General features: G+C 31.6%; 1 protein-coding gene across 1 annotated transcript in view; it reads right to left on the bottom strand.

Moving 5' to 3' along the window:
- The window catches only part of PCNA (Proliferating cell nuclear antigen), a 31,836-nt gene that overhangs the window by 11,928 nt on the left and 4,161 nt on the right, over window positions 1-15,747 (bottom strand). Inside the window, exon 2 of the mRNA XM_035356759.2 lies at window positions 6,123-6,220. Within this exon, the coding sequence (XP_035212650.1) occupies window positions 6,123-6,220 (98 nt within the window). The remainder of the gene's footprint in view (window positions 1-6,122; window positions 6,221-15,747) is intronic.

The following is a 15,747-nucleotide window of genomic DNA, read 5'->3' as shown; positions in this document are numbered from 1 at the left end:
GCCAAGGTGATTTAACAAATTCAGGAGAGATGTTCGATGCTGGTATAGTGTGTGAACCACCTAGTTTTCTTAACTTTCTTTCTAAATGCTTATAAGCAGATATTTTATTAAAGCTTTCTGATAATTATGTTAATATTTTTATTAGGTATCTCAGAATATTTACCGTAATTTCTGGAAGAAACACCGTGGCAATTATATGTTTAAAACTTAAATTTTCAGCGGGTGCGGCGTTTAGGTGCACTAAAAATAAAATATTTCCTATGATGGTCAAAACATAGTTTGGATGGCCTTGTCATTGTGCATAGACTGGTGCTGTTCCCACACAAAAGACCACTCAGTTGCTTTTTGCGAATGTTATTTTATTTACATTCTTTTCCTTGAACGGACCTACATGCCTTATTCACCCTAAACGAGATCTCAGAACAATAACATTCTCATCAGTCTCTCTCCTCTGCCATTCGATGAATCTTCCAGGACCCATCCTCTCCCCACCCCTGCCTTTTCTGCAATTTTTTTCAAAGGCGGACACGACTCCACCTGCCTCACAATAAGGAACTCTGACATATTTCCCCTTCAGCATGAACGGATTTTTCTTGGCATTCTGCCAGATACAGATCCCATCAGTTTGGGTACAAGTACTTGTTGGATAGTTTTTAAGTAAGAAGGAAGCGGAAAATTTTTGAAAATGTCCCTAAACGGCACAGAAGTTATACTGCTAGTTTTAAGCTTAATGTAATTTCACGTGCTAAACAAATTGGAAATCGAGCAGCAGCTCGAGAGTTTGAAGTGGACGACAGATGTATTCGACGTTGGAGAACTGAAAAAGAACTTCTTAAAAATATGCCACAACAGAAACGAGCCAAAGAAGTGGTACTGTAAGGTGGCCAAATCTAGAGAACGACCTTGCAAACTGGATAAAGGAGCAACGAGGAAAGGGAATGGCAATTTTGACTGTAAAAATTCGCTTACAAGCAAAATTTATAGCAAAACGAATGAACATAAATGATTTCAAAGGAGGTATAGCAGATTTATGAAAAGAAAAAATATTTCTATGCGTACTAGAACAACAATCGGGCAACAATTACCAATGGACTGGCAGGATAAAAAGTCATCTTTTCTAAAATATGTGACAGTTATTACTGACCAAAAAAAAAAAAAAAAAAAAAAATCTTCGGTCACAGATAATAAATATGGATGAAACGCCATTAGCTTTCGACTCTCCTGCAAACAGAACTGTTGGTGAAACTGGTGCAAAAACTGTATCTGTGTTTATGACGGGGCATGAAAGAACGTCATTTACATGTGTGTTAGCTTGAGCCGCAAACGGTGACAAGCTAACGCCGATGATCATTTTTAAACGAAAGACTGTTCCGAAGGGGGATTTTCCTAATGACGTAATTATTTGTGCAAACGAGAATGGCTAGATGTGCGAAACAATTATGCATGAGTGGCTACAAAAAGTGGCAGTGTCGTATGGGATCTTTTTTCCAACCAAAGGGTTTATTGATAATGGATTCTATGCGTGCTCATTTCTTTGAGTCAGTGAAAACCAGATGTCAAAAATTGTCTACGATCGAAGCAATAATTCCTGGTGGTTTGACAAAATCTTACAACCGTTAGATTTGTCAGGTAATAAATCCTTCAAAGCTGAAGTCCGAAAGCGGTGGGAGTGTTGGATGAGTGAAGGATTGCATACGTAAACCAAAAGCGGTAAAATGCGTAGAGCATCTTATGAAGAAATTGCAAAGTGGCAGGAAGTGCATGGAAATCGGTAGAAACATCGTCAATAAATAGCAGGATTCAAAGAAGCTGAAATTATATCCTTAGATAAAGAGACTGTAAACCAAGAGGATGAATGCGACGATCTGGAAGACTTAGATCAGGATTTACTAAATCTTTTTAATTCAGATAGTGAAGAATCAGATTTTGATGGCTTCATATGATGTATAGTTTGCTGTAATTCGTAAGGAAAATTTAAAATTTCCTTTTGTCATCCAAATTTAATATTTCGTTGTTGCAACCATTTTTTTTATAATATAGTCTGAGTATTACAAATATGGACTTCTTTAGTGGGTAAATATAAATATATACGTGAAGGAAAATATATTTTCCACATTTCTTACCTTTAATTTATTTTTGAGTTATGGTTTCATTTTATGCATTTTTCTTAACTGGTATGTCATAATGTCAGGACTTAGGTTGAGTTTTTGCATCTATACGGCCCACGACGATGTCAAGCGCAATTTAATCTATTGCGGCGTTTCTGTGTAATTTAAATTTTTTTCCCGCCATTTTTCTCAAGTACGGTATTTACGCTGATGCGGACTTTCTTCCGGAAATTACGGTACAAAAGGGATGAAACACACAGAAGTGCTCGCTTTTCTCATTTTTAAATTACACTAAACTGTATTAAAAACAGACCAGTGGACTGCACATGGCATTACACTTTTTTCCTAAGATGTTCAGTCAGACAAAGCAGCTTCTGCTATAATTAGGAGAACGGACATTGCTGTGGGGATGTTAAAGAGTACCTCTATGTAATTTATGCTTAAATTCAAGACACTCTACATATTGAATCAGTAGTTGATAGAAATATTCTGCATGAAAAATTAGGTGTGAAGCTTTGCAGTCATTGAATTTCTCATTATTTAGTTTAATTTAAGCAGGTTCAAGCAAACTTCTGCCTCCTTCTGGTTGAAAAATGATGCAAGATGTTCAAAATGATTTTTAACGTCATACCATTTTTCCTGGTAAAGGTCCTTCCATTAACGTCAACAGAGAGTGAAATGTTAGGAAGAATATGGCATACGCTTTCTTCTCTATACACAGCCATATTAAAATTATGATGTTAAAAGACCAAAGAGCAGTGACTGTCAAGTATATACCACAAAAAGCTTACTTTATATATTAGAAAAAATAAGACTTAGATGACGAGAAATTACACGTAAAGAATCTCCCAGAATGAATAGACATTTTAAGGGATTCAGGTTTTGGCTTCCCATTACATTTAACTCTACATTGATTCTCATTCTGCTGATAAAATATTTATGGAGAAAAATCAATATCATCTGAAAGTGCTGTTTTTGCTGAAAGTTTGTGAACTATATCCCAAAGGAAGAATGGCAAAAAGATTCAACAAGTGATTTAGAAATTTGAGAAACCACATAAGGGAAAGTATTTTAAGAAAACACAAGAGAAATTACTTTGATATAGCTACTAGTCCCAAAATGTAAAAAAACTGGGAGTTTCCGAAAGATTTAGGGGGAAAAAAACAACAACTTTAAAATGACATTCTTTTATGTTATAGTGCAGTAATGACAAACCTATGACATGCCAATCTATTTAGGTAAAATGCATTATGCATTTCCAGATATGTAGATGGACACAAAAAAATATTTATCTCTTGCAATGGTCCTGTCATTGTCAACTTATGCTGTGTTTACCCTTGGTGCGTTGAAGTGCATTCTTGGCAGACAGATGATTCTGTGACATGGCACCAAAATTTAACCAGAACTAGGATTTTTCCAAATTTTGACTATTATGATTTTGACATAGATCACACGTTAAAATTAATTACAGTCAAAAGTCGTTAATCCGGACTCGCCGGGACTTCGGCGATTCCGGATTATCGATTTTTCCGGATTATAGATCATCAGTTTAAATCTCGTAAGATAGCATGCAGAAATTCTAAAATTAAAAATATGAAACCGCAATTTATGAAATAAAGAACAATTATGTCTAAAGGGTATCAAAATTTGCAAAAAGAAAAAGCTTAATATTTATTTGTTTACTTAAATAAACATTTCTTTCAATGTAAGTTGTTTAAGTTTTGCTTCGTTTCATGTGATAATACTTTCTCTTTAATTCTATTAAACAGACATAATTTCTTGTTCAGTTACAAAGTTCCGCTGTTCAAGTCCTATAATTGCTGTGTCAAGAACACCGACTAATTTGTCAATCGAAATTTTTTCGTTTTCAATAACCTCTGTTACTTTTCTTCGCTATCGGAAGCGAATTATAATGACGAGGAACTTGTTTTAAATCATATCAAAGACGGAGCATATCGAGATGAAATACTACATTTGGTAAGGAATTATAAGCCAAATAAAATAAAAACATCTGATCTTCAATTATAAGCCAAATAAAATAAAAACATCTGCCCTGAAGATAAGGATAGTGCTGACAGATAACTTCCAGTTCATTATGCGCCCGCCGCGCGGCGTTCCCCCCGCCGAGCAGCGTGAAATTGATAAACAGACTTCGGATTTCAAAACATACTTTCGCTTTAGATCCTTTACATATTAACAAATATATATCGGAAATTCTATTTGATATAATCGAAAGTTTAAGCTTACTTTTATAAAATTGCTCTTACAGTCTGCAAAAAGTAATAAGCCGGATCCAATTCGAAAATTAAGGAACAACGCAATCATCAACATTAACTGAAATAGATAATTAGGTAATTTTAGCTTATACGTCCATTATACATAAAACGTGCACGCGAAAACGTATTCTGCACTTGCGCACACTCATAAAAGGTCTTACGCGCACACGTAAACGCCTATGCGCATGTGTCAAAGCGGCGCATGCGCAGAAAGTTTTTAGTTTTGAGGTCCTGATTATAGATCATTCCGAATTATGGGTGTCCGAATTAATAACTTTTGACTGTATATATTCTAAATTTTAAATTATTTCACTAATTTAATTTTGCAATTTCCTTATAATTTTATATTGAAAATATCTTGAGTAGGGAAGGAAAGGTTTTATTATCAACACACTTTTAAATATCATAAAAATAAAATTAATAATTACTGTACACACTAGTACATGGGAAAACTAAGTAATGTACCACATATCAAAGTAAACTAAAATTAAATACAGTCAAAAGTCGTTAATCCGGACCTTAAAGCTACAAACTTTATGCGCATGCGTCAATATCAGTTAATGTTGCAGATTTCGTTGTTCTAATCTTCTAATTGGATCCAGTTTTTTATTTTTTGCAGACTGTTAGAGCAATTTTATAAAAGTAAGTTGGAACTTTCGATTATGTCAAATAGAATTTCCGATGCTGGAGCTGCAAAAGGATCTACAAAGGCAAAGCATGTTTCGATGTCCATCAAACAAAAAAGTGGAATTGCTGCAAAAAATGGATAAAGGCTCCTTTGTTTCTCTAACCATTCCGAAATCTGCTTATCAATTTCACGTTGCTCTGCGCGTGCGGGGAGGGGGGGGGACGTCGTGGCGCGCAATGAACTGGAAGTTTATCTGTCAGCACTATCCTTATCTTCAGGGCAGATGTTTTTATTTTATTCGGTTTATAATTCCTTACTAAATGTAGTATTTCATCTCGATGTACTACATCTTTGATATGATTTAAATCAAATTCCTCGACATTATAAATATCACGAATACACATCAAATAGTTTTCTGGTTGCAATTTTCTAATTTCGACTTTGCATAATGTATGCGCGCGTTGAAAAAAATGTTTAATACAGCAAACAAATAAATATTAAGCTTTTTTTTGTAAATTTTGATACCCTTTAGATCATAATTGCTTTTTATTTCCTAAATTACAGTTTCATATTTTTAATTTTATAATTTCTACATGCCATCTTACCAGATCTAAACTGATGATCTATAATCTGGAAAAATCAATAATCCGGAATCGCCGAAGTCCTGACGAGTCCAGATTAAAGACTTTTGAATGGACAGCACTGTTTATCAATATTATGTGCACATCATACATCAACTGAATTTCCATATTAAAGTTCTATAAATGGTTACATTACATAACAGATCAAAACAAATCTAAATTATGCTGAAAATTACTAGGGATGGAAATTCATCCAATTTCGATTTTACTGCTCCATACGACTGGCAGCAATGCTTTGATATTCATCAAATCCTTACCGCTCATGCTACAGGTAGATTTTTGTAGGTAAGCTATAATATTAATTCTTGAAGAATGGCCATTACATACAATAATTGCATATTGCATACACTGCAACAAATTATTAAAACATTTCTGATTTTATGGAAAATATCTATTTCTACTTTATCAGTTTTCAAAATCAGAAAGAAATAATCAGATCATTTAGTTTTACACATTACTAGAAACTTACTGGGTGATTCAAAAACGAGTGTGACAGTATCAGCATCATCTTGGGCCTTGATGGTAATTATATCATCATTAGAAGCACATTTTAAAATCTTCGCCATGCTGTATAAAAGAAAAAGAAAATTACAACCAAATTTCTTATTCTTAATGAAAATTCTTTACAAAATTGAGTAGGAATATAAATCTACAGAAAATTTTACACCTAACTTCACAGGCATAAAGAACCAAATTTAAAATACAGTGGCTCTCAAAAGTGTACTTTTATGATTTCCATTGAAATAGGGCTCTATCCATTAATTAAAAGTGAACTTTCTGAATGAGATTTTAATAATAAGATCTATAACCTATTCGTAACAAAATTACATAAAATATTTTTAAAATATAGCGGAACTTTATTTTAAAGAAATTAATAATAAAAAAATGACAAACATTTTATCTCACAAAAGTCTTTGTACACTTCAAAAAAAAATCTTGACATATTAGTAAATATTTTCATTTTTCATTAAATTAATATTTAGTAGGATATCCTTTAGCATCCACAACAGCTTTTAAACATCTGGGAATAGATTTTACTAGTTTTTTGTAATTTCTGTATCAATGTTCATCCATTTTGGGCTGATAATTTTAAATTGGCTCTTAAAATATTTAAATAAAGAGATCGATTCATTATGCCATCAATAAATACCAAATTACCTAGTCCTGATGCTGCCATGCACCCCCACACTAGAACACCTCCACCACCATGCTTAACTGTTCTAAGTTCTTAAAACAAAGTTCCTCATTTTTCCTTCTTCATACAGTTATTCGACCATCGGAACCAAAAATATTAAAAATTTGCTTTCGTCTGCAAATAGGACATTATTCCAGCACGTTTCGGGTGTATTTATCATTGATTTTGCGAATAAAAGCCTAAGCTTTCTGTTTTTCTCAATAACAAAAAAAAAAAAAAAAAAAAATTACGGGCAGAACGCCCATGTAATCCAGCTTCTCTGAGAACTCGTCGAACAATTTCAAGTGAAATTGAAGTAGTAAACTTTGCATTAAATTCTGCAAAAACTTTTACAGCACTCAAACGTGGGTTTTTCACAAATTTTCTAATAATAAATCTCTCATCACGTTTAGTTAACTTTCTCGGTTGACCTTTTCTTACTTTGTTTTCAATCTGATTTTCTTCTTTAAAGCGTTTTATCATATACTGCACTGTAGAATGGAATAAATTAACTATTTTAGTGATATTTCGAATTGATTTACTACTATGGTGAAAAATTATCAATTTTTGAATCTGTTTGTAATTTCTTTACGACTGCGAGACATTTTTCAATAATAAATACAATATTATGAAGTAAACAATAAGAAATTAAAGCAAACAATTTTTTAAATGGCCCACCACAATGCAAAAATTAAAAAAAGCGGCAAACGATAATTCTAATTTTGATTTTATTCAAAAATATTTCAGTGTATGAAGTCTTTTGTGAGATAAAATGTTTGTCATTTTTTTATTATTAATTTCTTAAAAATAAAATTTCGCTACATTTAAAAAATATTTTATGTAATTTTGTTACAAATAGATTATAGATCTTATTATTAAAATCTCATTCAGAAAGTTTACTTTTAATTAATTGATAGAGCCCTATTTCGATGAAAATCATAAGCGTACAAACACTTTTGGAAGCCACTGTAGAAAGAAAAACTTCTGGATAGATCTTTTAAAGAATTATAATTTTTTCCTATTAGCTAATGATATCAAAAATTATTTTATAAATTTTCTCTTCTTATGCAAATGGTAAAACAAATACTGTGTAATGACAAGATTTTTACAAAATCTTTTTTAAAAAAATAGGAAAAATCATGAAACTATTAATTCTTCCAGCAACTGAGGGTTTGGCTTCAAAAAGCCATGGCTAGACAATATATTTTCTTGATTAGAATTCCAAAATGAAGCTTCCACTTTGTACCTTAAGTTTCCTTTCTTCCAATATATATATTTTAATTGTCTAGACAAATTTCAAGATGCAGCTTTGTATATTTATAAAACAAATATGTTTTAACTATTTTAACTTATACACATTATAGCTTTTGAACATATATCTTTGGCCATTTGGAAGGCTGAAACAATGTGTTTGTTCTAAATTCCAATCCCAACCGGCACACATTTATTTGTTCAAATAAACAAATTAAAGTAATTATTTTAAAAAATGGCATCACACAGTTATTTTGCCCATTTATATATATTTAATATTTATTTAACTGCACAAAGTTTGATAGGTTAACCTCATAAAAAAGTAAAGGTATTTTCAGTAGACATTTTTGCTTCTTTATGAAAATACAGAGTTTAACGATGTAATTACAAAAGTAAACACAAAATTATCAAAAGAGGGAAAAATTAAATCTGAAAGTATCCAGATTTTAATGTTCACCGAAAAGTAATATTGTTTGTTAGCAGATATTATCAACAGAGATCGCCGAAGTAGAATAGCAAAATATTTTATTAGATGTGTTTAACATTGGAATGTTATTAATCTTCTGTATATATACATAAAGAGTGAAAAAATATATAACGTAATTGTATAAAAATATTTAATATTTTTAATTAGATTTATCATTAATTAAATGGATTTTTATTTAAATCAATCAGATTAAGAAGTAAAAAACAAAAATTATCTTAAGAACTGCATCTATTGCTTTTAAAGAGTTTAGATTATTATCAGTAGCAGACAGATTAAATATGAAAGAATTATATCTTATGCTTTTCCAAATAGCAATAAACTCAAATGAAAAGTGAAACTACAGTAGACCTTGCAAAATCGCATTTCAAGACTAAGTCTATTTGAACTAATAATTTTTAAATTAGACAAAAAAAAAAAAACTTTGGATTTTTAAACTGGAACAAAATTATAAAATGTGAAGTATTTGTAAAAAGAGAAAAACACTATTGCTTAAAAGGACAGCACTGTTACTTAACCTTTTAAACAACAGAACCAGAATAGATTTTGATTTAACAAAATTAAGTCAAAAGTAGTCTTTTTTTATTATTATTAATTAGAAAATCACCTTTATTAATGTTCAGATAAGAGGGAAAGGATTGGAAAAATATTTTTCCCCCTTTTCAGTTACCCCTTCCTTACAATACGGAAATATGCATTCGTATTTTGTAACCAAGGTAATTTTTGAATGTTTGAAACACAGTCAAAAGTCGTTAATCCGGACTCGTCGAGACTTTGGTGATTCCGGATTATAGATCATCAGTTTAAATCTCGTAAGATGGCATGCAGAAATTCTAAAATTAAAAATATGAAACCATAATTTATGAAATAAAGAACAATTATGATCTAAAGAGTATCAAAATTAAAAAAAAAAAAAAAGGCTTAATATTTATTTGTTTACTTTATTAAACATTTCTTTCAATGTGAGTTGTTTAAGTTGCTTCGTTGAAATTTTTTCGTTTTCACTAACCTCTCTGTCACCTTCTTCATGTCTTTATCCATTTTTTGCAGCAATTCCACTTTTTGTTTGATGGACATCGAAACATACTTTCGTTTTGTAGATCCTTTGGGAGCTCCAGCATCGGAAATTCTCTATTTGATATAATCGAAAGTTCAAGTTTACTTTTATAAAATTGTTCTTACAGTGTGCAAAAAATAATAAGCCGGATCCAATTCGAAGATTAAGGAACAACGCTATCATCAACATTAACTGAAATAGATTAGATAATTTTAGCTTATACCGTATGTTATACATAAAACGGGCACGTGAAAACGTATTCTGCGCTTGCGCATACGCACAGTCGTAAAGGTCTTACGCGCACGTGTAAACACCTTTGCGCATGTATCAAAGCGGCACATGCACAGGAAGTTTTTAGCTTTGAGGTCCGGATTATAGATCATTCCGGATTATGGGTGTCCGAATTGACGACTTTTGACTGTATTAACTTTTTATAAGATCACTTACAATTTAAAAAGGCCTTCATAGCTAACATTTCCTAGATACAAAAAGAGAATCAAAAGATACTCTGATCAGTTTTGTTTTGTTTTACAAGCTGAATATAGTTAATAATTACACATACTGATTGTCAATTATTACTTATATATGAAAATAATTGTTTGCCATGCATTTCTTGCACAAATAAGAAATTTTCATTCATTTTTATGAAACATGACGAAAACTTTACATACATGCATGAACTAAACTTTCCAGCATTACTGCAATATTATTTTTCCCCTCTTTTTTTCATTTAGGTACTTTTTTAATATTCTCATTAGTTTTCTTTTAAGCTTTTTATTGATTACTTTCCCATTTTATTGTATTAAATTTTGCATTATTCTTTGTCTACTCTTATATTTTTGTGGTATTAGCTTTGTCCCCCCTTTTTTTTCATTTGCATATTCTTTTAGCATTCTCATTTAGTTTTGTTTTTTTTTTTTTTTAACTTTTAATTGATTTTCAGAATTTGCATATAATATTTTTAGATCAATTTGTTTTTGTTTTTTTTTTCCCCCAGATGTCATTTTACAATATGTAACGTTTTGGTTTTTTTTGTAGTCAATTTGAAACAATGTTATGGTTTTTTTATTTTTATTTTTTTTTTAAGTGTTTCGAAGGCGTGGAGGGGAAATAATGGTACATTTGGAGATTCACTTTTTGTTGGGGAGGTTTTATATGAGTTTTTTTGTAATATATATTTGTTTCTATTTTTGGTTTTTGATCTCAAATTTACCGGGAGAACAAAACACATTTTTGAAGCATATTAACACATTGACTGCCAGTCACTAGAGTTAGATTGATAGTTATTGCTACCCATATGGAAGTAAATTGTATCCAGATGCCAACATATTTATTATAAAAAATATGGGCTGATCTTTAGAATATGGTAACTGGTAGTTTGGCGACATTTTGGAGGCGATAAAGGTTACTACCTGGGATTTTGGTAATAATGTGAGCATAATAGATTCAGTTCCGATTACGCATTATTTTGTGTGAGGGAAATGAGAGATCATGGGATATGTCATGTGATATTAATGGACGAATTACGGTTTTTTAATCGGAAAATCGAGAAAAAATCTGGAAATTTTGTATTTGGCTTTATTCTGTGTTGTGTGAAACAGTGTTCGTTAATTTTTGGATCCCATGGCCCTAACTAAAGTGAATTCGAAATGGGTATTTAGTGGGATTGAAAGGGGTAGTAATAAGTGTTTCTTTAAGGTTGTGTGAGATAGAAGTAAAGATGTTTTATTAAGTTATTTATTTTACCTGGTACCTTGCTGTGAACTATAAGTATGATTTTAAAGATCCTGAAACAGAAATAAGAAAAGTTTATCGGACATGTAATCAAGATTCTGAAGAAGATTAGGTAAGTTAGTATTTTTAATTATTTGAGGATATTATTTTTATGCATTGTTCTAAATGCAAGGTGGAAGTAAAGTAATTTGCGTAAACGTGCATGGAAATAATTTAAATATTTGACACTAAGTATTTGTAACCATTTGTAATGTTTGTGGTATGAATTAGTTAGTGACATTTGTAATATAATAGATAATGTAGAGGTAAAAGTTTTTGGGTATTTTATTTTATACGGGGAAATGTTCGTATTTGGAAAGGGTATATACTTTTTCGCGATCAGGTAATTTCATATATGTCCTTTTTACCGGGTTTAAAGATTCAGAAAACTGTTATGCATTTTCGTGAAATTTTTCTAATTTATGAGAAAAAAGCAGTGTACATGGATATAGTGAAGAGTGTGCCCAATGCCATTTTTGTGCAATTCTGGGATGTTTTTTTAAGTAAAAATAAGTCGACGTGTACATGGTTTAGTGATATTTTAATTAAATGATAGTTATTTTGTGAATTTTATGTTTGTAGGAATTTGGTATACGTTTAAGTTGAAGTAAACGTGCATGGAAATAATTTAAATATTTGACACTAAGTATTTGTAATATATTAACTATATTACAAGATTTAATGATGAAATTTCAGTTCAAAATAGAGAAAATAAATAATAATAAGGAATATTTATTGTATTCACTTGGAACCAAATAATAAATACAATTCATTTTTCTACTCGTATTGATATTTAAATAATTTAAATCTAAATTCTGAACATTTCCTAAATTTTCATTGTATATCAGGTTTTCCTTAACAGATATTGCAAGCGAAGTAATTTAAGCAAAAAAGAGGAACATTTCTGAAATCAGAAGACAGAAATTTGCTTCATGCAGTCATCCTTTAACAGTAAAAGCTTAACTAACCCGCATACTTGGAAATTAGCGAATATTCGGACAGTTGAAAAAGAGGAGCAGAAGGGGGTAGACTGTAGCTGCTCTTTAGATTTCTCCGCTAAATAAATGCTTTTGACATTTTGATACATGCATCATATAAAAATAAACCAATGGAACTGAAAAATATTCTGCTTAGCAAGCACAGTAAAACTCTTTTAAGTGTTCATAAACAAATCTCGGACAGAACATCAAAATTAATTATCTCTGCAAGATATCGCAAATGTTATTGCGCAATACGTGCGCCGTAATTCTTCCCTACGTGATATTACACAATCGGAATCAACAGCTGCCAGTATTGGGAGAATAGAACTAAATAACTGGGGTGTTTTTCATTGTAATTTTCAACAGACAGCGTTAAATTTCCGGAATAGAATCATTCTTCGCTTGGGTTGGTAGACTGCAGAACTTTTAGTCCTATTCAATCCAGATTGGAAAGTGATAAAAAAAAAAAAAAAAAAAAAAAAAAAGTCCGTGGCTTGTTTTGCAACGAACTGTAACAGTTTCAATATTCGAGATTTTGTGGAGAAAGGGGAGAACCTCCCAATCTTCGTACTGTATAATGTATTGGCCAAAAAAATGAAATTATTTTGACTATTCGATGACTTTCCCTTTATTTAAGCCATTCCGAATATTATTCCTTAGAAAGCTAATCTGTGTTAAAACACAACCATTTTTGGAAGTTTATTTTGGAAGTTTACTTCAGCAGTTACTGCAACTATGTTATTATAAACATTTATACATATGCTCATAATATAAGCATAATGATCATAATAAACACGAATATGAACTGACCAAGCGGAACGAGAATGCAAATTATTAAGATCTTGATAGAAATTCAAACGTGTGTAGTATTTGGGTGGGAGGAAAAGAATGCCGAATGTACTGAAATTTTCTACTGCATTCGCAATTCTTTGACCAACAGACGGGCACCTGTCTGTACTCTTCGTGCACACTAACGGTTATGTTAATGCAGAGATAGGGGGAAAAGCTATTTCCGGGAGTATGATTCACTATCTGACATTCCATATTAGGAATAAAAGTTGTGGATTTAGTTTCGGCTTTGGTACCGGGACAAATAGCGCGTTCATTAAAAAAAAAAAAAAAAAAATAAAAATAAAAGCAAAAAATAAGCACTAAAAACAAAAAAATAAGGGCTTTAAAGAAAAAGTAAGCACCTATAAGGGCCTTTATATTTTATTTTTAAATATAAGGACTTATAAGCACTTATAAGAACCGCTACAAACCCTGAGACTGATCACACACAGGAGCACGAAGAACAGATGGCTGTTTCAGTAAACTTCGTATCACGGATTGGAATACTTATTATAGATAAAGTGGGAATTGTTCATCCTTATTTGCAAACTATGCACAAATATTTTCTAGGGCAACCTAATTGTTTTTCTCTCACAAGGATAATAAGCAAGCATCTAATCTTACTTATCAATACCGGCCATAAATTTATTATATTGAATTATAGGTAGAGGTTTCAATTTAATTTCACCTCTTTTGTTTGTTATTTCCGCCATATCATTTTTATATTCATTGGAAATGTAAGTGACGTCTCTTATCCTGTCACTTTACAATCATCACACCATTAGCATACTTTGCTACAGTTTGCCCTTTCTTCAGTTTTTTTTTTCGTTTACCTCTTTCGGAAATGTCTTTCTGATTGTCCTAGTGCGACGAGTTTTCCTTATCAGCAAGACATTTTGCCAGCTCATAGTTGTTACAATAATTGTCCATAAATATGCTATGTCCTACATCCAGCATTCCCTCGAGTAAATTCATAACGACTTTTTTTACATGTTCTTTTCCACCAGAATCATCCAACATGCCTGTATATACCATATTTCAGAACCATACCATCAGGGGTTGTGATCACGTACAACTTGACAACATATCTGAGACGCTTATTTGGTATATATTGAATTATTTGGTATATGTCTGAATATAAGCTGTCCATGCCACAATAACCATCGATTCATCTAAACTAATCTCATGCCCTGGGTAATATATGTCAGATACTCGCGTGTTGAATAAATTCACGATCTCTTACTTTATACAGTCGATCCTTTGGAAGCTCTGCATTCTGATCTAGGACTAAGTGCAATGTAACCACAAAAACTGATTCCTGCTCATATTTTCTGAAAATGCACTTACACCAAACAATGAAACTGTTTTCTAGTAATCTTGTCTATGGTTCATTCGTATAGTTCCCATATGTATGATCAATCCCACAAATACCAAGAGTTCCTCTTTTGTGGTGTCCTTTCAAGCACTGATGCAAAATTTTTTTTTTTTTTTTTTTCTCATGGCGAAAAAGTACTTTATGAGTATAATCATTAGTTTCAGCAACTATTTCTTCCAAGACACCATCAGTGAAAAAATGATGAAAGAAATTTATAGGATTGTTACCCGAAACAGGTTGGAGCAAACACTTGAATTATATGAAAGGAAATTTTTTCATTGATGTTGAATCGTTTTCCGCCAGTTGAATCATCCTGCTGACGTGCAGCCTCTTGCACGATTCGTTCTTCATGATCATCAGAATCCGAAATATCATGGGTACCAGACGGAGGAACGAATTCTTCGTCACTGTCATAACTAAAATCGCTCGGGTACTCATCCGATAGCTCAGCCAACAAATTTGCTATTTCATCATCCGTAAGAGCTTTTTTATATTGAACTTTTCTTTTTTTTTTTTTTTGGGCATTAATACTGCTATGATAATTTTTTTTTTAAATGCTTTGATTTTATGTTTAACCCCATTACAAGGATGCAACAATTATTAATATTATTGAGGAATTGCCTTGCTCCGACTCCAATTTACTTTTAACTTTAGATGCTTTAAGTTTGTGTATATAGTATATATATATATATATATATATATATATATATCAGATGTCGTGGTGAAAAGGAATTCAGCTTCACAGTCAATGAAATTAGATTAATTAAATAGGTAGGGTGGTATGACTATGTGAAAATAATCTATAAAAATTTGCCTATATGGATAGATTAAGCATTTTCTATGTGAAACTGGCTCATTTCATTGCATGTGGCAAGAAACACGGAAACTTCACCCACATACAGCTAATTTATTTGACAGTGTGGGAAAAAGCCCGAGGAAGAATCAGTATTTTGCAGCTTTAGCAATCTGCCAGTAAGTAATATTGAATAGATCCAAGATATTAGCAGACTGTTATCGATACAGATACAATTTTTTTATAAAAGTTGGCACTCTTGACAGGAACTAAAGGACTGCATATGCTTTTTATCATATTCCACCATTCAAACATGTGTGGTTATGCTTCATCAATTTGTGAGATCTGGAGTGGTAAATAACGAGCCAAAAACTCT

This window comes from Stegodyphus dumicola, chromosome 9 (genome assembly GCF_044657685.1).
Source record: "Stegodyphus dumicola isolate Sdum_Otavi_A_Nest chromosome 9, ASM4465768v1".
In the NCBI taxonomy this organism is placed as follows: domain Eukaryota; kingdom Metazoa; phylum Arthropoda; class Arachnida; order Araneae; family Eresidae; genus Stegodyphus; species Stegodyphus dumicola.
Note: the sequence above shows the minus strand (reverse complement) of the source record. Positions and strands in the feature narration are given on the sequence as shown.